We start from the raw sequence: 24,243 nt of genomic DNA, 5'->3' as shown, positions 1-24,243 counted from the left end.
TTTAAATAGAAGTAATAACCATGTAAGTAATGAATTTTTTATTTTTCTACTTACCAAAGGAATAATAAATTAATGAATAGAAGTGGGTAAGGTCAATAAAGTAATAAAATCCTAATACAAGGGCATTTGATAATACGACCTTGTAAAAGTCACTAACAAACAATCGAAACGTAATCCGAAACCAGGGTTAAGAAGTAACTACGGTAAGTTCTATCAGACTCATCTCTTACAAATCTCTCTATAAATTTTCTCTCTCTACACTTTCTCATCTCTCTCTCTTCGAAGAAAACTTCTCCGGCCATTTTCAACGCCGTACACCGTCTTGAATTGCCGGTTTATGACCAGAAAACTGTTTTCGATCGCTGGAATCTCGCCGGTGAGTTCACAATAAGCATTATACCTGATCTACTCTTTAATATATTTGTTTTGCGGGCGTGAGTTTTTACTTTGATTCTCTTGTGCTCCCTTTGGTTGCTGAGGAAACGCCCAGAAATGGTAAGAAAATGAAGAACGACTGAAGCATAAGAATGAAAAATTTCTTTCCTTTTCGTCTCCTCAGTTTCCGTAGCAACCATAGCGATTAGAATGATTTGCTATTTTTTGGAAGATGAATTTAATATTTTTAGATTTTATTTTTTATTTCTCTGTGTTAGTTGTCTGAATTTTCAATTTTATTTTATTATTATTATTATTATTTTTATATATAAATATTTTTTTCTTCTTGTACAGGAGGAGGAAATAATCGATCTTAGCTTGGATTATTGGAACAAGTTTTGTCGTTGATTAGTCTGATTTCGTTTTTCAGGTAATTTCTTTCTGTTTTTGTGTTCCAACATTGAGATCTAAAGCATTTTCTGTTGACTAAAGTCATTTTTTTTTACCTATGGTCACAATCATACTTGCCTCTTATTTTGAATTCATTAAAGCTTATAAAAACTTATTTGCTCATTTGTTAGTGTCGATAGTCCTTAACTTTGCCATTTTAAATCTATTATTACTCACCAAATATATATAATAACTCTATAAATTAGTGGGTTCAGCCGCAAAAACTGAAAAGGGAAAAAAAAAAAAAAAAAAAAAAAAAAAACACACACAAAGTTTATGCAGGTTTTGGAAGAAAATTATACTGTTACTTAGTTCAGGTGAGAGTTTTTGGGAATGTGATCTACACTGTAGATAGATTACCAGCACGACCGGCCATTAACGGGTTTAGACTGGGTAACGGCCCTTATATGAACAGTAGATAATTTATCTTTGATGGAGCAAATTGCAATTCATTGGACAGTTTTATTTCATTTTAAAAAGAATGGTTGAAGAAAGGTAAATTCTGCAAGGGAAATGTAGTGTAGTTTCTGCAAGATAATGTAACTTTGTTTCGTATGGTTATGGTTATGGTGAACCTGGTAACAGTATTTGGTTACTTGGTGAATTATTTGTTGCTTTATTTGTTGTTGAAAGAAATATTTGGAGTATTGTCAAGGATTCCACCTCATCCTTGCCTGGCCAAACATGGTCTTTTGTGTATAATTATGTTTTATTTATTTTATTTTATTTTTTTAAGATCAAATTTGGTTCTTTTAGTGAATCTTTGGTTTTTTTTCATGAAATGTAACAATTTATATTTCGATTACTTGATGAATTATTTATTGCTGAAAGAAATGTTGGGAGAATTGTCAAGGATTCCACGCGATACTTGCCTGGCCAAACATGGTATTTTGTTGTATTGGCTAGGTTTATCATTTGATTTTTTTTTTTTTTTTTTCATAATTATTATTTTTCAATTTTCAAATTTGGTTCTTTTCGCGAATCTTTGGTTTTATTTCAAGACATTTAAATTTCATTAGTAAAAGGATGGATAGTTGCTATAACGTTGAAGAAAGGTAAATTCTGCCAGGAAAATCTAGTGTAGTTTCTACCAGATGTAACTCTGTTTTGCATGGTAATGGTGAACCTGGTAACAGTATTTGTTAATTTGTTTTTCAATTACTAGGTGAATTATTTATCACTGAAAGAAATAGTTGGAGTATTGTCAAGGAGTACACTAGATCCTTGTCTTGCCAAACATGGTATTTTGTCGTACTGGCTAGGTATAATTATGTTCTATCCTTTGCTTTTAATTTTAAAGTTTAAATTTATAGCCAAACATGGTATTTTGTCATATTGGCTGGGTATAATTATATGGTTTATCGTTTAATTTTATAAAAATTTTCAAATTTCAAATTTGATTCTTTTCGCGAATCTTTGGTTTTATTTCAAGGCATTTTTATTTCATTATTAAAAGAATGGATAGTTGTAGTCGAGAAAGGTAAATTCTGCAAGGAAAATCTAGTGTAGTTTCTGCAAGGTAATGTAACTCTGTTTTGCACAGTTATGGTGAACCTGGTAACAGTATTTGGAAACTGTTTTTCGATTACTTGGTAAATTAGCTGGAGTCTGGCTGATCCTTGCCTGGCTAAACATGGTATTTTGTCGTATTGGCTACGTATAATTATGGCTTATCCTTTTTGCTTTTTTATTCATTTTAAAGTTCAAATTTATTTCTTTTTGCGAATCTTTGGTTTTTATTTCATGAAATGTGATGACGTCTTTTATTCAACTAAAATGGAATCTGGAAGTCAGTTTCATATGATGGCTTTAAGATAAAACAACCTAGACCAGCACTCAACAGCTCGCAGCAAATCAGTTTCCTTTAAAACTCATTAACTTCATTCCCTTTTAGCAGTTACCGTGGCAGCTCCCCCTTGGCCCTTATATTTATGATTGTTGGGAGCGTTTCATGCATATTGTGTGAGCCTATCTGTATCTACATCCATCTCACACCTCTTTCCCCTCTCCTCCCCTTCCTCCTCCCCCCTCTACTCAAGAATTATGTGTCAGGCTCCTCTCTGATACTCGGTGGGCATAATGAAAAATGTTCAATAGGCCTTTTATAATATATCACGTCTACAAACATTTATTTTGGTTTTTTTGATGATATAGGACATTTAATTCTTATCACCATTTTTCTGAAGTGTTATATTTATAATAATATTTTAAGAAGAGCATGTGAATCTCAATGTTGTAAATTATGCAAGTGTAATGGAAGGGAAACTTGTTTACACTTGATACTTGAGTGGGTGGTTGGGAGCCATTAATTATGTCTCTAGTGCTTGTCATGTTGGTCTGGCTATACATAACATAATTTTTTTGTGAACATGGTGTGTTTACTTGATTATATTAGATACTTGGCCCCTATCTTGTTTGTGTCGATGTCGTGTTGACATTGGCCCCTATCTTGTTTGTGTGAATGTTGTGTTGACATGGCAGTAGATTGTAAATAAGTGTATAGTTAACTTTTATCAACCCATCTTTCCCCTAGACTTTAATGGATGATTACATTCATTCTTATCTCAGATCATTTACCATAATTTTTGCTTATAAATTATATTTGTACAAAGGTCTTTTGAGGAAAGGAGGATGAAAAATTAGCGCTGAGCCCTCCAGCACAGGAACTATTCCTCTCCAAAATATTCATGTGGAATCATGGGTATAGTTGAACTGTCATATGAGCCATATTTTGATGTACAACATTTGGAGTATTACTTTCAGTTGAAGGGCCATTTCTTTGACAAGACTTGGCACATAACTCAAATCTTGTCAAATGGTGCTTAATAATTTATTTTAATGTGATTTTTAGCTGTTTAAGACATTGCAATAAAGATTAGTATTATTATTTAGTTTATTTGAAATTATTGACAATGTATGAACTGGAAGTCAAGTTTGAGTTTTTTCTTTTTTGGCAAATAATTCTGGGGAAACCCTAATTTGAATGTAGGATTGGGAAATCAATGCATTTTGAGAAAAGTAAAGGAGAATGTGTCATCATTGGATTATTTATTTAACTTAAGAACTTCGCATTGGAAAAAAATCTAATTGTAATTTTCAGGAGAAGCAATCATATGATGGGTCAACTTCGTCATATACCACATATAGCCTCCTAATTAGTAATCCAACCATCCTTTGTTAGTATCATTCATGCTGGTGATTTATCAAAGTGGTTCATGCTTTCAGGAACACTTTTTATTATGTGGTGCTAGGTTGAAAAAGCTCATTTAAAGTGATGGAGCATAAACATCACGTATAAGTTTAAAAAAGGTTGGAAGTGTAAATTGGATACAGACCTAAACTAGTGATATAATTTCTAAAAACTGGCTGCTCTCTAGCTTGAAGTTATGTGTGACAAGCCTAAGCATTTTTGCCACTGCATTTAGCAATGGCCAAAGATGGGTATATGACAAATTATCAAGGAATCCTTGTATCAAAGGATTTGTTGTATAATGGAAACATAAGGTTCATATCAACATTTCCGGAGCATGCTTACTGTCATACTATAACCTAGCAATTGAATAAACTTTCAACACCAATGTTTTTAATGCTTCTGTGATTGGTTGAACTAGTCCACAATATATATTGTGCAAAATACGGAGTTATGAATTGGTCATCATACATTTTACATATGTACTTTTTCCCTGTAGGTTCTTGGATATTTGTTTTGCAGCATAACTGAACCTTATCATCATCTGTAAGACTAAATAGACATTCTTTCAACAAGTCATGGCATCAAGATCATGTGCAAACTTTTCAGATTTAGCTTCCGGGGAGCTACTGGATATTCCGCAAACTCCAAGAGTTCTTCCGCGTGTGATGACCGTTCCTGGGATTATCTCTGACTTGGATGGCTATGGCTGTAATGATGGGGATTCTGATGGTGCTTCATCTGCTTGTCGCGAGCGGAAAATTATAGTGGCAAACATGTTACCTTTGCATGCTCAAAGGGATGATGAAACTTCCAAATGGTGCTTTAGTTTGGACAAGGATGCACTTTTTTTACATTTGAAGGATGGTTTTTCACCTGAAACTGAAGTTATATATGTGGGTTGTCTCAAGGTTGAAGTAGATGCCAGTGAAGAGGAAGAAGTTGCTCAGAAACTGCTGGACAATTTCAATTGTGTGCCCACCTTTTTACCCCATGAGCTTCAGAAAAAATTCTATCATGGATTCTGTAAACAGCAATTATGGCCTCTTTTCCATTACATGCTACCCATGTGCCCCGATCATGGTGATCGCTTTGACCGCCCACTTTGGCAGGCCTATGTCTGTGCGAATAAAATATTTGCAGATAAGGTTATGGAAATTATTAATCCTGAGGACGATTATATTTGGATTCATGATTATCATCTCATGGTTCTCCCTACATTTTTGAGGAAGCGGTTTAACCGAGTCAAGCTTGGTTTCTTCCTTCACAGTCCATTCCCTTCATCAGAAATTTACCGAACTCTGCCAGTTAGAGATGAAATTCTGAAAGGATTGTTGAATTGTGATCTAATTGGTTTTCACACATTTGATTATGCTCGTCACTTCCTGTCATGTTGCAGTAGAATGCTGGGCCTGGACTACGAATCTAAACGTGGTCACATTGGGCTTGATTATTTTGGCCGCACAGTGTACATCAAAATCCTGCCTGTAGGTATTCACATGGGTAGACTTGAATCTGTATTAAATCTTCCCTCTACATCAAATAAAGTCAAAGAGATTCAGAAACAGTTTAAAGGGAAAAAGCTGATTCTTGGTATTGATGACATGGACATATTTAAAGGCATCAGCTTGAAACTACTAGCCTTTGAACAGCTCTTGCAGCAGCACCCGGGCTTGCAAGGTGAACTAGTTCTGGTTCAAATAGTTAATCCTGCCAGGAGCACAGGGAAAGATGTCCAAGAAGCAAAGAGGGAGACATATTTAACTGTCACAAGGATTAATGAGGTTTATGGTTCTCCTGAGTACGAGCCAGTGATTCTGATTGATCGTCCGGTTGCTCGTTCCGAAAAGTCTGCCTATTATGCTATGGCAGAATGTTGCATAGTGAATGCCATAAGGGATGGGATGAACTTGGTCCCTTACAAGTATGTAGTTTGCAGGCAGGGCTCCCCACAGATAGATGAAGCTTTGGGTATGAATATGGATTCTCCTCGCACAAGCATGCTTGTTGTGTCTGAGTTTATAGGTTGTTCACCTTCTTTGAGTGGAGCAATCAGGGTTAACCCATGGGATATTGATTCTGTGGCCGAGGCTTTGAATTTGGCAATCTCCATGCGTGATTCCGAGAAGCAACTGCGGCATGAGAAGCACTATCGATATGTTAGTTCTCATGACGTGGCTTACTGGGCTCGCAGCTTTGTGCAAGATTTGGAGAGAGCATGCAAAGATCATTATAGTAAGCGCTGCTGGGGAATTGGTTTAGGTCTTGGTTTTCGAGTTGTCTCACTTTCTCCTAGTTTTAGAAAATTGTCTATTGAACACATAGTCTCAGCTTATAAAAGGACAAATAGAAGGGCAATATTTCTGGACTATGATGGTACTGTTGTTCCCCAAACCTCTATTGTTAAATCACCCAGCCCTGAAGTTATTGCTGTTCTGAATGCTTTGTGTGACGATCCGAAGAACACTGTGTTTATAGTTAGCGGGAGGGGAAGAAGTTCACTGAATGAGTGGCTTGAGCCATGTGAGAGGCTGGGAATAGCTGCTGAACATGGATACTTCACAAGGCAAGTCCGAAACATGTTCTGTATGTTTGTCTCGCCTTTTCAAATGCTTATTTGTGGCCTGAATTTATTTTGCACTTTCTTGTTGCAGATGGAGTAAGACTTCTGACTGGGAGTCCAGTCCCACAACAGACCTTTACTGGAAGGAAATTGTGGAACCTGTGATGAAATTATATACGGAGACAACTGATGGCTCTAACATAGAGACTAAAGAGTGTGCTTTGGTATGGCACCATCAAGATGCAGACCCAGATTTTGGGTCCTGCCAAGCAAAGGAATTGTTGGATCATTTGGAAAATGTCCTTGCAAATGAACCAGCAGTTGTTCGAAGAGGCCAGCATATTGTTGAAGTTATGCCACAAGTATGAACCCCCGACCTTCCAATCTCTCTCTCTCTCTCTCTCTCACACGCGCACATTTGGGTTTGGCGCAATTTTTCTTACCGGTTTCTTACATTGTGCAGGGAATAAGCAAAGGATTAGTTGCGGAGAACGTTCTCTCAACCATGGTCAGTGATGGGAACGCACCAGATTTTGTAATGTGCATTGGAGACGATAGATCTGATGAAGACATGTTCGAGAGCATATTAAGCATGGTTTCTGGTCTCTCTCTGCCTGCTCCTCCACAGATCTTTGCCTGCACAGTTGGACAAAAGCCAAGCAAGGCCAAGTATTATCTTGATGATTCTGCTGACGTCGTGAGATTGCTTAGAGGTCTTGCTGCTGCTTCAAGCCCAAAGCCTAGACATACAGCCCAATTCCAGGTTTCATTTGAGAACGGCTTTTAAGATTGGGCATTAGGAGTGACTGCAGATGTGTACATTGTTCTGCTTTGGGGATTTTCTTTTAATGCCTTATTGGACCTTGACCTTGCAGTTTTGATCCGCTAGCAGTTCATTTTGGCGAGAGGAGAAAGTTACAGTGATGGTGTTGAGATCATAGGAGAAACAGTTTCTGGTGTAGGAAGCGAAGGCGGCGTCTTTGGGGGAAAATTACCTTTTTTTTAGTACAGTTTTGGGGTTGTTGCGATAATGGCTGCCCTTATTGATTAGGAGGCACCATTCTTTTGTATAGGTACAATGTTTTTCTCTCATATATAATGTCATTTTGATTTAAAGTATCTGTTGATCCATTTTAAGTGCTAAATCATATAAATTATGTTGAAGACTATGGTGATCTAGTGTGTCCTTGTAAATAGTAGTGTTCAGCTCTTTGTGCCTGACCGTTTATCTTACCCGAAGGCCTTGCTTGATACCCATTTTCTATGCGGATGACAACTCTAACAACGTGATTTCAGTTTCTGAAGTTAGTGTAGGGGGTGTAAGGGCAAACACAGTGCATGAGGGCTCCATCAGCAATATGGTCAAACTCAGTCTACGAGCAGCAGCATAGGGGCAAATACAGTGCATGAGGGCTCCATCATTGCGGAGGTAAGACTGCAGCAATATGGGCAAACAGAAGTGCACGAGCATTGTAGGGGCAAACACAGTGCAGTGCACGAGGGCTCCATCATTGTGGAGGTAAGATTGCAATATTGGGCAAACCCAGTGCACGAGCAGTGTAGGGGGCAAAAACAGTGCATGAGGGTCATGCGATCATGGAGCCTCGGGAGGATCAGATATATGCTATTTTACACGGTGCACGAGCAGCGTAAGGGCACACACAGTGCATGACGGTTCCATCATTGCAGAGTTAAGACTGCAATATGGGGCAAACTTAGTGCACGAGCAGCGTAGGGGGCAAACACACTTCATGAGGGTCCCATCATTGCGGAGATAAGACAGCAGTACAGGAAAAACCCAGTGCATGAGCATTGTCGGGGGCAAACACTATTCATGAGGGACTGTCATTGCGGAGGTCAAAGTGCATGTGTACGACAGTTCATCATTTCAAAAGTTGAAAAGGATTATATACACGCAGTCTTAAATCTATTGTGAAAATTGAGAGGAATCAGATACGTACAGTCTTAGTTTCGCATGCAAAGAAACTGCTTATTTGCTTCAACTCGACCTTCCAATGGTATGATTTCTTTTTTCTAAGAGGAAAGAAAGTTTTGTCATTTGTTCGGACTTCTGAATAAATGGTTGAAAAAATGGTTTGTGTAGGGGGGTCATCCATCTGTGTGGTTATTTTTAATTGAGAATGTTTCCTTGTGCGCCATGTTTTATTGAATTTTGTTAGCACCACACCTTATTTGTGTTCTATTTATTTAAGCAGATGTGGGGCCCACAGAGATGTGGGTGGACCCCACAGCTGTTTGTGCTTGAGTAGGCAAAGCCTACTAGGCACCCTTGAAAGATGAGGAGCATAGAGACCACAACTTCTTCTGGGCATTTACTGCATAAAAAAGGAAGTTAGGTATAAGTTTATCCTAATCATAGATGTTTCTCTGTCGTGGTGCATCAGAAACAAATGAAGGAAGCTGTTCCCACGTATATTGTTCGTTCATGTGATGTGACAAAGATTGATATCGATTCTATAATTAATGGAATTGGTGGTTCCTTTAATTGTAAAGTGCAGTTACTATTCAATATAGTTGTTTCTCCAAAAAAAAGTAAAATAATTTCAATGGATGGGACACGAAATTGAGTAGATTTACTAGGCGGATCTTAGTGTCTCCCCATTTTATTGAATTGTATGGATGTACTATGTCCATGAAGTGAAAGAAAGAGTAAGATTATATGTATTTGTTACTGTCTTACAATTATTACATTGTCGATTTAAATGCATTAGGTTGCAAATTACATGGTAAAAGACCTTTCTTTAATATTGAGTAAAATCTTTGATGCCATGTTCGGGTATACAATTTTAAATTTAAGACGCCAATTCAATGCTCCCAAAACTAACATAAGTGAATTTGATCTAAAAATAGTATTTTGCCTCAATTCCTTGCTTAGTAAATATTTGTGATCGTTGTGATATATAATTAATGAGGTACCTAGGGACACAACTTTAACGCCCTCTTATAATATGAACTTTCTGTATATATCATTGCAATTAATTAAATCAGAAAAAAAATAATAATAAAATAGGCGTTGTGTCGCTTTCATTGCCCATCCATATTGTCATGGTTTCTACTAGGTCATTGACAAACAAATTTGATGAGAAAGTTTTGATGGTTTAGCTGATTGAAACCCTAAAATTTAGGCCGTCTTTTGGATTGTACTTGTAGGAAAGTAGAGTATAAATTGTATAATGACGTCTAAAACAAGTACATACACACACAAGCTACCATATGGAATTTGGAATTTTTATTCATTATATACAAACTTTTAAAGAAGATGCTACCATCATGCTAAAGCCTAAATCCATTGTTCCTCATTTTAGAGTGGAGTGTGAATTTTAACCGATAAGGGCTTGTTTGGTAATGCATTTTGTATTTGGTGTTTTTGTTTTTGTCAAGTATTATAGCAACGAACAGTGAAAAAATACTTTTCGTAAAAATTGAAACACTAAATTGGTCTTTTTCTATGTTTATCTGCATTATAGGGTTTCGTATCAATGAACAATAATATATATATTTTTACTTTTAAAAAACTCTTGAATGACATTTTTTTTTTTCAAACTTATAACACTTTTTTACCAAATATGTTTTTATGTTTGATTTTAAAAATCTTGCAACAAATAGACGTTACCAAATATGCTTCCTATTATTGTTCAAAACATTTTACAATAAAACACTTATTTTAGTTCAAATTAAAACAAAACAAAGCCCTACAAGTAAGTTTAAGTCTTCTTGAAATAATCAAAATTTCCCAATCATGTTTTTCTCAATTCCATCTGGTGATTGAAGTATTATCACTATTAATAATGAATTTTGCTTTTATAATAGCGCAATATTCATATGCAAACAAATATTAAGCGAATTTTAAAGGGTTAAATACAAAAAAACCTTTGATATATAAGATTTGTGCAGAACTAGTCCATACTTTTTTAAAATGTGTATTTTAGTCCATAAAATTCAAAAAATGTACAAATAAGTCATTCTCACTACTTTTTGACAAAAATTAAATATAAATATCCTATTTTACCCTTTTGATTTCCATTTTGCCCCTCACCCTATTTTACCCTTTTTTGATTCCTAATTTGCCCCTCCTCCCTCTCTCTTCTCCCTTTTTTCTCTAGGGTTAGTCCTCCTTCCGGGTACTGCAATATATTAAAAACCACTTCATCTTGAATGTAAACAAGTACTGTGACAACCATCAAAGTCCCTATGCTAATGAAGAAGAAGAACCTGTTAAATAAATAGGCCATTTGGGCCTTTTCCTTTTCCTTTTCATCACCCGAAACCTGAAACACTTGATTTTAGACCACCAGTCGCTAATGCTATAAGATATAAAGATATATACAGAATTCCCATCTGAAACATATATATATATATATATTAATCTCATGAAGGGAATGTATAGAAATTCAACGGATCTGGATTCTGGCATAATCCATGATAATTGGAATAAATAATAATTTCAAATGTTATATTAAAAATTATTTAGAAAATTCATGTTAATTGTCCAACACAGTTTGATGTAAGGCTCGAACAATTATTTGGCTAGAATTGTACAACACAACCAATGGGGATCACGAGATTTCCTTCTTACTCGTCCAGATGGTGTAGTTGCCATTGATTGTAAGTTGAATGCTCTGTAGTTGATATATATATATATATATATATATATATATATATATATATATATTCGGAAGCCAGGGAAGGTCGATACGAACCAGTCCTTATAGAAGGAGAGCACTCATCTTGTTCACTAGTTTTTGAGAAAGATTGTCAACATATTTTGAGAATGAGCCAGAGCAAAACTAAAACACCCACATCAGATACTGATTCAAAGAGGCGAAATATCAAACACCCAGAAGAGATTACAACTTTTCTTCATTTGGTTCGTCTCAGATATCAACAATCCAATTGTGAAAATATGAGCCTTTTCGTGATGAAATTCAATTCCATTCCATTTCAAAATCATCTCGTTTGATTACCACTTTTCTTCATCTGGGTTCGTATCGTTTGATTTGGGACCCTTTTTTTTTTTTTTATCTGGGTTTGATTATGATTACAGACCCCAAACAAAAAGCTCTGTAACAAACAACCAGAGAAAATTCAACGCCGGCGACCAGAGAGAGCTTCACAACGGCGACCAGAGAATGAATATTACGACAACGATGCAACAAGAGGCAGCAACGATGAGCATCTATTAGTGGCGTGACTGAATCGGCGAGCAAAGAGAACTGAACCAGCAACTACTCCGGCGAAAACGATTTGACGATGACTGTAAGGATGTCACGATTCCGGCGAAGGTACGGTGGTGGTGACGTTGACGATGGCCAGAGAAGATTTCGGCAGAGGCAGCGACAGAATATTCCTGGGACAACACAACAGGAGGCAGCAGTGACGAGGGTAGCGAACGACAAATACTCCGGCAGAACTCGTCGGCGAGAAATGATCTGCAATTTCGGTGAAGGTGAAGGCACGGTGGCGGCGAACAGTGGGTCTGGGGTTTGAATTGACGCTCCGATCAGTTTGTTGCAGAGGGTGATTGTGGTCGCACTAGGCGGTGATGGGTGGTGGTAATGGAGGCAGGGAAATATTTGGGTTTAGTTTTAATTATATTTAAGTTTAGGTTATTTTTATTTTATACAATTTGACATTTATTTCATTCTTATGCTAAACAAACATAATTTTATATTAATTTAAATAAAAAAAATTATTTTACGTAAATATTTATAATTATTAATATATTTAATTGGAGTGAAAATATTACTGTCATTTTACATATTTGTATCAAATTAATAATATAAATGAATTTTTTATCACAGACCAACAAACACTATGTTAATAATATAAAAAATTTTTGTACACTCAACCCAATTTTAAAACAAGTAAAATTTAACATTATATGGTAGCGAAATTCACTATTATTAGTGATGACCTTAATTAGGTAGATAGAATCACAAAATATGTGGCTGGACAAGATTTTGATCTTAAAGATAGTTTAGAGGTCTAACGTACTTTTACTGAATTCATTTGAATATTATTGGTATAATTGACGGAATAATGTTTGAAAATATCTAAAGTAGGTGAAATAAATAATGAAGTGAGACCAGTCCTACTAATTTAAAACTCAGGTGTGAAAAAACAACATATTTTTACAGGTTGTCATTAATTATGAAAACCATTCTTGTATATATATATATATATCCTCACACACACACATTTATAATCTCAGCATACGATTCTCTGCTTTTTCACCTTCTTTTATCGGTTGTCTCTATCTTTCCTCTCACCATCTCACGCTCGCTCAAAAACCCAACGGCCTTTTAAAGAAAACCCCAAAACCCATAAAACCACTTTCTCACTAATCCTCCTTTCAAATATTCCCAAACCTTTGCGTCTACCATATGAACTAGGGTTTCATATACAATGAAGAGCTGAATCTTGACTCCTTAGCTTTTCTCGTAGAAAATGGGCGTCATGGGTAAGAATGTGTTTGTGTTTCTTCTCGCCTTTGCGGTTCTCTTCGCTGGGTTTCCATCATCTTCAGCTTCTTACCCTGCAAGTGAGTGTACATATATATCTATACAAATATATGCTTTAAGTGTCTCCTTTTGATGTGCTTTTGCTTTTGATCTTAAATTTTTCTCTGATTACTGTATTTATACATTTTTTAATGCAGAATTTGTTAATGGGTTTCTCTCAAATACTTTCTCTGTTCTGATGAAATGGGTGTGGTCACTCAAAGCTACAACCAAAACAGGTATGGATAGATCTATGATATTCTGATAGAACCGACATTGGCTCTGTTTATTTTTCTTTTTTTCTTTCTATTTTTTGTTATTGGGTTCATTTATCTTGAATAGTGGAGTTCTTGAAATTTTGTGTTTCAGCAATTACTGGCCGTCCGATGATGAAGTTTGAGAGTGGGTACGCTGTTGAGACAGTGTTTGATGGAAGTAAGCTTGGGATTGAACCCTTTTCTGTTGAGATCTTGTCCAGTGGGGAGCTTCTGGTTCTGGACTCTGCTAACAGTAACCTCTACAAGATCTCTTCCTCTTTATCTCAATGTAAGTGGGTTTTTGTTGTAATGACTTGGAATTATATTGGGTTAGTCTTGTTTTGTGGAATTTCTGTTATTAATTTCTTCAAGTCTTAACTCAATTGTAGTTTTTTTTTTCCACCCTCTTCTCTGGTTGAGTAATTGTCAGAAATTTATTAGGTTTTGAATGGTTTGTCCAGGATCACAACCTCAGCTACTAAAAATGATTTGGGTTTTTTCATTAGGGTTTTGTGTGTTTGGCCTCATAAATGTATGTTCTATGACCTCCTGTCTTATCTACATCATGTTTAGTAATGTGAAAGAAACTCATTCTTATGAATTTATGCACTTGGGAGGTCTCAGGTTTGCTTTTACTAGTAATGGATTCCTTCAATTAATTTTCACAGGCACCTTATTCTGTTCCTTTTGTGTGTGTGTGTGTGAAAATTACCCTTGATGGAGCCAACATTGCGTTTAAGGTTGAGCTGCTTAGCCGCTGTACGAAGTTTTAGTCCATTTTCCATTGTTGTTGTGGGGCTACTATACTACAGCTCTTACACACTTGGCTGGAAGTGTGATTTACCTGCCTAAACTAATGTTAAACAAATGGCATCTTGGATGTTGAATGTCTCCTGACCCTCTTGTAGCATTTTATTTTTTATGTGAAAGCTTGATTTCTCCCTTTGTAAAGCTCGTGCTGGTAGCCGATACTTGTGTTCTATTAAAGTTCTGCTACTGTTACATTCCATTCTGATAATTGTTTTCTTCTATTCAAAATTTACCTGTTAGTCTGTGTTTGCATGTGTTGTGTCTTTTGAACTGAATTTTTTTCAATATTATGGGAAAACGTCAGACACTAGACCGAAGCTGGTTGCTGGATCTGCCGATGGATACGCTGGATATGTAGACGGGAAAGTCAGAGAGGCAAGGATGAACCATCCAAAGGGGCTTACAGTAGATGATAAAGGAAACATTTACATCGCAGACACCATGAATATGGCAATCCGGAAGATAAGTGATGCAGGTAAATGGAACTTGTGTCTTGTTTAAGTTTGCACGACCAGAAGATTTTTCTTCACCATGGTCTTGTCTTATAGAACTTTATTTTAGTCCTTGTTCTTCAATTTACTGTATATTAAATTTCTTGGCGACTTCACTACAATCTTAGCTGCCAATTCTTATATTTGAAAGCACGTAATAAGGATATTTTGTGACCATCTTACCTTTTGTTATTTTTATTTTTTCCTTCTGGAGCATGATAGGCCTATTTGCAAGTGTTTGTCTATGATTGCTTCTACGCTGGAGTGTTTGTCTATGATTCAAGTCATTTGCAAGAATATGTCAACTGCTAGAGGGGTTGATTTTTATTGTGTTGTGCAGGGGTTACAACAATTGCAGGAGGCAAATGGGGCCGTGGAGGGGCCCATGTAGACGGACCGAGTGAGGATGCAAAATTTTCAAATGATTTTGATGTGGTATACATTGGAAGCAGTTGTTCCCTTCTTGTCATAGACAGAGGAAGCCAGGCAATCCGGGAGATCCAACTCCATTTCGATGACTGTGCTTATCAATACGGAAGTGGTTTCCCTCTTGGTAAACTACTTGCCCAATTTTTATCTTTTTATTTTTGTCAATCTCACTATTTATGAGAATTTCAGACATCAATGCAGGAATTGCAGTTCTTGTAGCAGCTGGCTTCTTTGGTTACATGATGGCATTGCTGCAACGCAGGGTCGGTACCATTGTGTCTTCTCAAAATGTGAGTTTTCTTGCTCTCACCTTATGATTATCCATGAATGTGTATTACACACACCCGCGTGCGCGCGCGCACACACACACACAGATACTACTAGTGTGTTCATAGCGGAAGAGAACATTCTGAAATGAAGGGTATCAAAACCATTTATGTTCAGTGAGAACTTACTTTCTAGAACATGGGGTGGCTATATTTCACTATTAATCTCCTATTATGCATTTTTTACTAACTATAGCAACTTTAAAATAAAGGGTGGTTGGTATATACTTTTTTTGTTTTTTTTTTGTTTTTCTGTTTTTTTCATCGACTGTGGTGGTGCAGGGAAAGTTCCCTCCGAACAGCCTTATGTTCCCTCTGAACCATAAAAAGATAAAACAAGTTTTCAGTATTTTTTTTTCAGCAACATGAATTTTTTTTTTTCCCTTCCATCTTTTGCTCGTTTAGGACCAGAGACCAATGACAACAAGCATACCACCAATTCATTATCAGAAGCCTCTGAAATCATCAGTGAGGCCACCATTAATCCCTACTGAAGATGACCAGGAAAAGCAAGAAGAAGGCTTCTTTGTATCTCTTGGGAAGCTTCTTGTTAACACTGGGGGATCAGTAGCAGAACTTTTCGGAGGAATATTTCCAGGGTTAAGGAAAAAGCCACCGAACTATGAATATCAGCTTCAACAGCAATACCAGCAACCGCAGAGATATTCGAATGCTTGGCCAGTGCAAGAGAGCTTTGTGATACCAGATGAAGACGAGCCCCCCTCCATTGAGACAAGGACCCCTACCCCAAGGAAAACTTACCCATTCATGTCCAAGGATGCTGAGAAAATGCAACAGCTCAGGCAAAGCCGTGCTTTCTATAGTGGGTGGGATGGAAGCTCTCAGCCGCAACAGCAAACGCAGAAAGAGCAGCATCAACATCAGCATTATTCATCCACCCCGGAAACTTACTATGAGCAAAGTTGCGAGAAAACCAATGAGATTGTGTTTGGGGCAGTTCAGGAGCAGGACAAGCGGCGTGAAACTGTGATAATCAAGCCTTTGGATCATGGGAATCCAGTTTATGATCGTCATAATATTCGAGTCCGGACCAACTCTATGAGTTATACTCGGGGGCATTGATCATATATATATATATATATATATATATATATATATATACATAAAAGAGAAACCTTATTCTGTCTTGATATTCTCCTTTAAAATTTATTTAGAAAATATTACAGCTTGTAAGAAAATATTAGTTTCAAGTAGGGAGTGTTTGTGGAGAGCAGCTTTGTTACTTTGTATTGTTTACTCCCTTGCTGGCAAAAACATTGTAGTCTTAAAGGAAAGTTGCAGTAATATAAAACTGGATCTATAATTGGTGGGATGTTCTTCTATTCCAATGCTTGTCAAATGTCAAAGAAGATTTTTTTTGTGTGTGTTTTCTTGGCAATCATACAGGATGAAAAGGTAACAACAATTATTATTGTACTTACAGCAGCTATCAAATAGACAATTGCCCCTCTCTCTCTCTCTCTATATATATATATATATATTATTTGCTAGATTGGATGCAGTTTTTTTTTTTTTGGGAAGTGATTAGACTCAATTGCTATTTGCTAATTCATGATCTTAGCACCTCCTAACCCAAAAATCATTCTGGACCAACTATATGACATTTAACATATACTTGATCTAGGATTGTATGTTCTCACACTTCCAGAAGAATTGTTAATTATCAAGAATGAACCGAAATTCAATCAATTTTTTCTTTCTAAATATGGGGGTCAAATGTAGCATCACATGCATCCATAGAGGAAAAAATTGGTTCAGTCTGTTAACCTTTACAACTTGCTGAGAATACTGTGTGCGTGTGGAGAGAGAGTTAATCCTCTCCAGGACACCGAGCTTTCAAGTGCACACTTGAATGGTTGCATGTGCATGTGTGTTCTTGCAATAATATGTTATATAGTTGCAATATGCAAAAAGAACCCAAATACAAATTTAAAAAAAGAATAAAAAAAAAACGAAGAAAAAAAGCAGAAGTTAAAAAACATAACATTCCACAATGTCATTGCACAGATGCATTTTTTCTGGTTCAGATTCTGGTATTTAAGAGCCTATACTGTGCAGTGGATTGAGCCAAATTGGCCTAGCCGACGGTGTTTGACAACCGAGATAGATTTTAAATCATCAAAACATAGTAACAGGTTGTAGATCATCCAGCAGAATCAACAATCTAGAAAACAATTTTACACAGCCGAGTGAAGGAGCAAAGGAAATCAAAAGGAGAGACACAATGTAAGCATTCAACCCTTCATGTCAGTTGCAGTGGTAGCAATGTTTAAACATTTACGACGCTTAAACGAAGTAGAAAAGGAAATGTTTCATGGAAAGGGCCTACATAAATACTTTCATCTCCTCTTAACTAGACCTGAACTGCTAACCAAATACTCCTCTACAGGAGTTGTTTTCTTAGACTGCCCTGCAAAACACGTGATGTTAGCTTGGATCATATTATCTATCCTTCCACGGCTGTCGGATAGCACGTCTGTCCTATCTTCATCCGCATCTCCTTGCTCGAATGTTTTTTTAGTAATGTCTGACAGTTCCAGGCCTCCATCCAGACACATCAAATCCTTTAATTGGTCAGGAAAATTCTGCAACTTCGGAATCTCACTGCAGCTCAATTGATCAGTATCTAGCAAGGATACAGTTTCCTCACGTGGAGTTTGGGGTTCTACTACATTGATCCTAAACATGAGATAGAGATGAGATAAGCTCAGCATAATGAGCCTCCTTAAAAGGTTGTACAATTTCGAGCTAACAACTACGCTTCTGATGCCGAAGCAGAACATCAGTATTTCCCTCTCCAGACCGATTAGGCAATGCCTCCATGTCTTGCTGAGAGAAACGGCGCTGGAGCCTTCCTGTCTATAAAGTTTGGTTAGACATGAGTGAGACTTCAGTTCTATCACAGGAATCACAATAAATACAGGAGATGCTTACATGAGGGATTACATAAGGACGAATTGCAAACCCAATAACTAAGCCAAGTAAACAAGAAGCTCCCAGACACAGAGTCCAAGCAAGCCAAGCCCCGCCCATTCCTAGTAGAGGAAAAAACATAAACAATATATTACCCTCTTTTCAGGTGATGACAAACTAACATTTTGAACAGATAGACAAAGATATTTCTATTCCAAGGTAAGTAGATTTTCTTCAAGAGAAAACAGGGGAGGAAAAAAAAAAACTTTCTATTTAAATACTGACATTAGCATGCACATTTCTATTGAGAAAAAGAGAGAGAGCATAAGAATATTGTTGCTGTACAATAATACTTGATCACAGTGAAACAAACCAAAAGGCAGAATTGAAGCAAATTAGTTTCCTAACAATAGTCAGCTGAGTTATGCAATGTAAACATATTAAATTGAAACCGTAGTATATATAATGGACATGTTGACAAGTGGTCGCCATTAACATAGATGCTACCCACTCAACTGAAAGAAATAAGGAACCGACAGCAGTTGTGAGAACAATCCGAGCATCTCCAATGCAATGCTATATGGGTTGCCATTTCTAAAATATAGCAGGAGATGGTAAAAATGGGCTTTCCAATGCAATGCTATATGGGCTGCCAAATTTTAACTTTGCCAAAATTTATGCCAATTGTAGCACAAGAAATAGCTACTGCTATTTCATAAAAAGAGAACGACAGAGAGAGAGGGAGGAGGGAGAGCGCGCCCGCGGCGGGGGGGGGGGGGGTTTGATTTTTTGAACAATCTGAAATGATATGCCGATATGGGTTCAGATATATATATATTTAAAAAAGATCATAAAAAATTTCACCAAATAGGATTTAGTTTGCAAAACAAGAATTACAGACCTTGATTAGTTGATTTAGAAAAAAAATTAAAACAAAACCAATACGTACAAGTTAGCAGTTGCAGAGAGAGAGAGAGGGGCAAGCTTGAGAGTTGAGAGACAGCAGCTGAAGTTTGCGAACGGCGAACCCAAACTGGAATAGCGGGCGATGGAAACTGAAAGATATGGGTTTTGAACTTCTGATTCTTGTTGATTTTGTAGTTTGCAGTTGCACAGAGAGAGAGAGAGAGAGGGTAATTTCAGAGTTGAGAACGAGAATAGAGATGGGGCGATTGGGGAGGCTGAAATGGTTTGCCCTAAAAATATATATATTTTTAATAATAATATAATCAAATATATATAATATACATATATATATATATATATAATATAAAATTCCGAAAAAGAAAAAATTTATATAATAATATAATCAAATATATAAATTTATACATATATATATATATATATATATATATTTTTTTTTTTTTTGGTTCTTTTTTGGCCAGATATTTTAGATTTTTGCTTCTTTATAATTATGTTTAATTTTAGTTTTCTTCTAATGTCTACAACTTGACTTGGAATGTGCCTAATATTAATATTACTGATGCAAATATGAATGGTGGGAATGGTAGTTGAAAAAGAATGGTGGTTGTGTCAAAAAATAGCATTTTGCATTAAATGCACCATTGGGGCATAATTGTTAAAATGCAGCATTTTGACACTGTAGCACTTGTCAAAATATAGATTTGGTATGCAAAAATAGCTTTTAGCATTGGAGATGGCCAAAGTGCCTAAAACTATATAAGCCAATAATGTATTTTTTACGAAGGGTATACATGGCTTAAAACTATATAAACTAAAAGCCAAACACTGAATAACAAAGGATAGAAATTTGAAGAATAATAATGTGAAGAATCAAAGATGCTAAAAAAATAGTATACTGTAAAACAATACATCTGTATTTTTGCTTTCAGATTTTTTTTTTTTTTTTCTTTGAAAAGTATTTTTGCTTTCAGAATTCACAAGTACTACAATTTAAAAACTACAAAGCTGTAACTTAAATCAAAACATTGAAGAGAGTACAGAGTTGAAGAAAAAAGGGTTAATTGTATATATATCAACATTTTCTGAAGAGAGTACAGAGTTGAAGAACCTCTTCTGTAATAATGATGAGGATAATATAACATCATGTAAAATAATAAAAACAATAGTAACAATAATAATAATTTTTTTTTTTCATAGTTGGTACTCACACACACATGCCTCTACTGAGGCTTGAACTCTTGACCTCACTTTGAGAAGTAAGGGTCTGATATCGCTAGGCCACTGGCCGTTGGTCAATTATAATAATATAATGACACAAAATAATTACACAACTATTTTGTTATAATTTCAAAAGCTTACCAGATTGAGAACCTTTAGCACAATCCTCCAACTTCAGATTAATTTGGCGTACCAATTTATTACCGTGATCAGATAACATCAACGCGCATCTTTCAGGAACAAAAGTCAGCTCAAAATCATCTGAAAATGTTGCATTTTGTCCAGGTCCATCCACATGGCCTGGCTTTTCTGAATAACTCCCAGCAATTGTGGTCACACCTATGTTTTTGTGGTTGATAAAAGAGGAGTTTAACAGTTAAACACAATCCTAAAGGGAGACAAATAGCATCCCTTCATAGAACTAATGCAAATTAAACTCAGAACAAATTTCAATAAATTATGATGCAATGATCGGCTACTTCTGATTGATGCAGTTCTATGGAAAATTGCTCTTCAACTGATGACATAGATGCCGATTGTAATGTGCAAGATGTCTATAAAACAAATGGCTTGACAAGAATAAACTGCAAGGCATTTCGGAAGGAGTGCTATCAATCCCCTAAATGAGCTAGAAATACAGTCAATAAAAACGTGTAATTTTTTTTGATAAATTAAAAATGTGTAGTTTTCATTGAAATATATTGTTAGTATCTTTAATGATGTTGATTGTTGAAGTATTTAAATATTAAAGTTACATTCTCTCTAATAGCTTAAACTTTTAGAGTAGATGGTGGTTAACATGGTATCAGAGAAGGCAAGGTCCTGAGTTCGAGCCTCACTGTCACCCTAATAGTCAAAATTGAAACACGTGTTGGACCAAAAGAAAGCCACACGTGAGGGGGTGTGTTGAAGGACTTAAACATTAAAGCTAAACCCTCTCTAATAGCTTAAGCTTTTAGAGTAGATGATGGTTAACAATGATGATTTGAGGAAAATATGTAAAGAAAAAATGCATTAATGTATAAAAAACTACTAGGAAAACACATACATAAGACATGTTTTCAGTTATATTGTATGGATTTGCATGTATTAATACCAGAATGTGTTTCATAAAAAACTTGCTTAAGAGGGGAGAGAATCCAATATGAATTTACCAAAACCTTGTTGGCTATACATACTTGTCATCATTTTATTTTATATAGAATGATAACTACATCTCCATTTTGGACCAATATTAATTAGCCAACGTTCTTTTTGGTTTTTCCTTCACTCCTTAATTAAATATCATCAACAATATTCACTATCACGGACCTTCTTAGCCATCTATCCCTTGTCTTGTCCTCTAATATATCTAATACATGAAAAATGCAATAACTTCTAACTGATTACTTGGTATTCCTTATCTTACCACTCATCATCTTAACATTCACATACCAACTATACTTATTTAGTCATGTTAATATTTACAGAAATTTTGCCTTCTATATACCTTCGATTCTACACCTATAAGGAATGACCATATCAGTTGAGGTTTGAAGGACTGGAAGCCTATGTTTTGAAGTAGAATAGCGCAAGGCCTGTGATCTAGACCTAGAAGAGAGAGGGTGGGGATTAAAATAACTACCAACTAACAATACCAATCAATCCATCACACAGTCAATCACATAAGCAGTACACATCTCTAACTTAGTATTCACCACAACACATGCCTTATTTGCTGTAATATTGAATCAATAAAAAAATACACAATATGATCCCACTGATTCTGAAGGTGCCGAGTTCATTAATAAGTTAATAACCAACACAATGTAAAACATAAAACACAATCAAAAGTTATGCATGTACAAACACACACAATTTTTACCTGAATTGCTGATCTTTCGCACAGTATGATTGTTCTTCTCAGCAACATAAACATTCCCTTTCAGATCAACAGCAAAACTTTTTGGCTTGTTGAACCTGGCAGAGCCCGTATCACCATCCAAAACCCCCTTGCCATTACCAGCAATCCGTTTGATCACACTCTCTGCAAATACAAAACATACACATTTATTTAAAACATACTGATGACACTCTCCGCAAATATAAGAGATACGCAACATACATATACATTTATCTATCACATATTGATCACACTCTCCGCAAATATAAGAGATACGCAATATACATATACATTTATCTATCACATATTGATCACACTCTCTGCAAATATAAGAGATACGCAACATACATATACATTTATCTATCACATATTGATCATACTCTCTGCAAATATAAAATATACACAACATACATATACATTTATCTATCACGTATTGATCCTACTCTCTGCAACTATAAAATATACACAACATACATATACATTTATCTATCACATTTTGATCACACTCTCTGCAAATATAAAATTTACACAACATATATATACACACACACAAACACAAACACACACACACACACACACATATATATATATATATATATATATATATATATATATATATCACATTTTGATCCCACTCTCTGCAAATATACAATATATAACACTGGATATTGTTGCTGCAGAGAGTGAGGACACAGGTTCAGATTACCATACAGCTGCAAAAATATATAATACATATATATATATATAAACCCTAACCCTAAAGGGGCTATAACCCACTGTAGATTGAAAAATTATGGGGAGAGTACCTTGTGACGAGGGAAATGATACGGTGTAAAAAGCACTTCCTGATGAATCGAGGACGATGAGATCGGACGATCCAGGTCGAGGGAGGACTGAGTGAGGGTTTATCCTTAGCTTGTTGCCGTCGAGTACTGTAGTCACCGAGTAACCTTCTTCGAAGACGAGATCCGCAGAAACTGAGAAATACATGAAAATTGAGGGGATTTTAGGAAAAATTTCAGTGTAATACAGCTCTGAAAAAGAGGAAATAGAGACAGGAGGGTAATAGTAGTAGTTGATTTACCGAGAAGTGAAGCAAGGTTGAAGACGAGGAAGAGAGAGAGTGAGGTGGAGTGAGAAGCCATGATCGCCAAACTGTAACTCTTCGCAAAATTGATCAAATTGTGCTACCACAAAGCACACTTTACTCTCGTTGACACCTTCTTTTTTTCATCCATCCACTGCGTATTTTAGACGGTAAACCCGTTAGGAACACTCATTAGGCTAGGTTAGAAATTAGAGCCTTCAAATTAAAATTGATAAAAAATAATTCACAAAATTAAATTAAGTGATTTTTTTTTTTTTTTTTTTTTTTTTTTTTTTTTTTGTGAATTTCACGAATTTACAACCGAACACAGCTAAGATAGGTTAAATGTGCGTGAATTGGGGACACCACATGATACCCGTAGTTGACCACTTAATAATTCACAATTTTTATTTTATTTTATTTCTTAAATGGAGGAAATTTTTTTTATAAATATAAACAATAAATACAAGAGATACATGGGACACAGCCTAATCAAGGCATATCAAGTCATAAAACAAAACATTTACAGACAAACCTCTAGATGAAAAACTAATGAAGAGCTGAAATAACATCTTGGAGGCATAACCCCAAGATGTCCATTACTTCCCACAAAATACTCTTTAGCCACTTTAACTGGATAAGCAAAAGTTCCATTGTACATTCTGTCATTCATTTCTTTACAAAGAGAATACAATGTGGTAGTGAACAACATCTTAAAAAGCTTTGTTCTCTGAGATTTAATCTTAAACTGCACTGTAAAATCCAAAGCCATATCTCAGATTGAAG

General features: G+C 35.8%; 3 protein-coding genes across 9 annotated transcripts; 2 read left to right on the top strand and 1 right to left on the bottom strand.

Annotated features, from left to right (window-relative positions):
• Positions 1-213: 213 nt before the first annotated feature.
• LOC132303030 (probable alpha,alpha-trehalose-phosphate synthase [UDP-forming] 10) lies at positions 214-7,697 on the top strand. Of its 3 annotated transcripts, XM_059800055.1 has the most exons (6): positions 214-376; positions 730-805; positions 4,515-6,581; positions 6,670-6,940; positions 7,042-7,341; positions 7,454-7,697. In XM_059800055.1, the coding sequence occupies exons 3-6, from the start codon at positions 4,594-4,596 to the stop codon at positions 7,457-7,459; spliced, it is 2,565 nt and encodes an 854-aa protein (XP_059656038.1). In that variant the 5' UTR covers positions 214-376; positions 730-805; positions 4,515-4,593; the 3' UTR covers positions 7,460-7,697. The 3 variants fall into 3 exon arrangements, with proteins under 3 accessions (XP_059656038.1, XP_059656039.1, XP_059656037.1); XM_059800056.1 differs by having other exon boundaries at positions 4,625-6,581; positions 7,042-7,697; XM_059800054.1 differs by having other exon boundaries at positions 7,042-7,697.
• Positions 7,698-12,441: 4,744 nt separating this feature from the next.
• Positions 12,442-16,755, top strand: LOC132303029 (uncharacterized). 3 transcript variants are annotated; one of them, XM_059800053.1, is made up of 7 exons: positions 12,442-13,140; positions 13,258-13,338; positions 13,469-13,645; positions 14,471-14,641; positions 14,998-15,210; positions 15,297-15,376; positions 15,818-16,755. In XM_059800053.1, the coding sequence occupies exons 1-7, from the start codon at positions 13,047-13,049 to the stop codon at positions 16,493-16,495; spliced, it is 1,494 nt and encodes a 497-aa protein (XP_059656036.1). In that variant the 5' UTR covers positions 12,442-13,046; the 3' UTR covers positions 16,496-16,755. The 3 variants fall into 3 exon arrangements, with proteins under 3 accessions (XP_059656036.1, XP_059656034.1, XP_059656035.1); XM_059800051.1 differs by having other exon boundaries at positions 12,444-13,140; positions 15,276-15,376; XM_059800052.1 differs by having other exon boundaries at positions 12,445-13,140; positions 15,288-15,376.
• An 882-nt stretch (positions 16,756-17,637) lies between these two features.
• Positions 17,638-23,638, bottom strand: LOC132303028 (uncharacterized). 3 transcript variants are annotated; one of them, XM_059800047.1, is made up of 6 exons: positions 23,455-23,636; positions 23,177-23,347; positions 22,353-22,514; positions 20,630-20,827; positions 18,368-18,468; positions 17,638-18,288 (listed from the first exon to the last, which is right to left on the bottom strand). In XM_059800047.1, exons 1-6 carry the CDS (start codon positions 23,513-23,515, stop codon positions 17,773-17,775), a joined length of 1,209 nt encoding a protein of 402 aa, XP_059656030.1. In that variant the 5' UTR covers positions 23,516-23,636; the 3' UTR covers positions 17,638-17,772. The 3 variants fall into 3 exon arrangements, with proteins under 3 accessions (XP_059656030.1, XP_059656031.1, XP_059656032.1); XM_059800049.1 differs by having other exon boundaries at positions 18,039-18,292; positions 23,455-23,638; XM_059800048.1 differs by lacking the exon at positions 20,630-20,827 and having other exon boundaries at positions 23,455-23,637.
• Positions 23,639-24,243: the final 605 nt, after the last annotated feature.

The sequence above is a fragment of the Cornus florida genome, unplaced genomic scaffold (assembly GCF_030987335.1).
Source record: "Cornus florida cultivar Cherokee Brave unplaced genomic scaffold, ASM3098733v1 CherokeeBrave_3.0.0_Hap2_Chr04, whole genome shotgun sequence".
NCBI classification, from domain to species: Eukaryota; Viridiplantae; Streptophyta; class Magnoliopsida; order Cornales; family Cornaceae; genus Cornus; species Cornus florida.
The sequence above is the reverse complement of the archived record's forward strand: the minus strand, read 5'-3'. Positions and strand labels throughout refer to the sequence as shown.

What these genes read in the sequence shown, in the direction of transcription:
- LOC132303028 (XM_059800047.1), bottom strand. Translation starts at nt 23,515, where the DNA reads ATGGCTTCTCACTCCACCTCACTCTCTCTCTTCCTCGTCTTCAACCTT. An exon ending in GCGAAAGATCAGCAATTCAG is followed by an intron (nt 20,828 to 22,352) that starts GTAAAAATTGTG and finishes ACAAAAACATAG; the next exon opens with GTGTGACCACAATTGCTGGG. An exon ending in TGCTAAAGGTTCTCAATCTG is followed by an intron (nt 18,469 to 20,629) that starts GTAAGCTTTTGA and finishes TTCCTCTACTAG; the next exon opens with GAATGGGCGGGGCTTGGCTT.
- LOC132303030 (XM_059800054.1), top strand. Translation starts at nt 4,594, where the DNA reads ATGGCATCAAGATCATGTGCAAACTTTTCAGATTTAGCTTCCGGGGAG. An exon ending in GAACATGGATACTTCACAAG is followed by an intron (nt 6,582 to 6,669) that starts GCAAGTCCGAAA and finishes TTCTTGTTGCAG; the next exon opens with ATGGAGTAAGACTTCTGACT. An exon ending in TTGTTGAAGTTATGCCACAA is followed by an intron (nt 6,941 to 7,041) that starts GTATGAACCCCC and finishes TACATTGTGCAG; the next exon opens with GGAATAAGCAAAGGATTAGT.
- LOC132303029 (XM_059800051.1), top strand. Translation starts at nt 13,047, where the DNA reads ATGGGCGTCATGGGTAAGAATGTGTTTGTGTTTCTTCTCGCCTTTGCG. An exon ending in TTCAGCTTCTTACCCTGCAA is followed by an intron (nt 13,141 to 13,257) that starts GTGAGTGTACAT and finishes TTTTTAATGCAG; the next exon opens with AATTTGTTAATGGGTTTCTC. An exon ending in CAAAGCTACAACCAAAACAG is followed by an intron (nt 13,339 to 13,468) that starts GTATGGATAGAT and finishes TTTGTGTTTCAG; the next exon opens with CAATTACTGGCCGTCCGATG.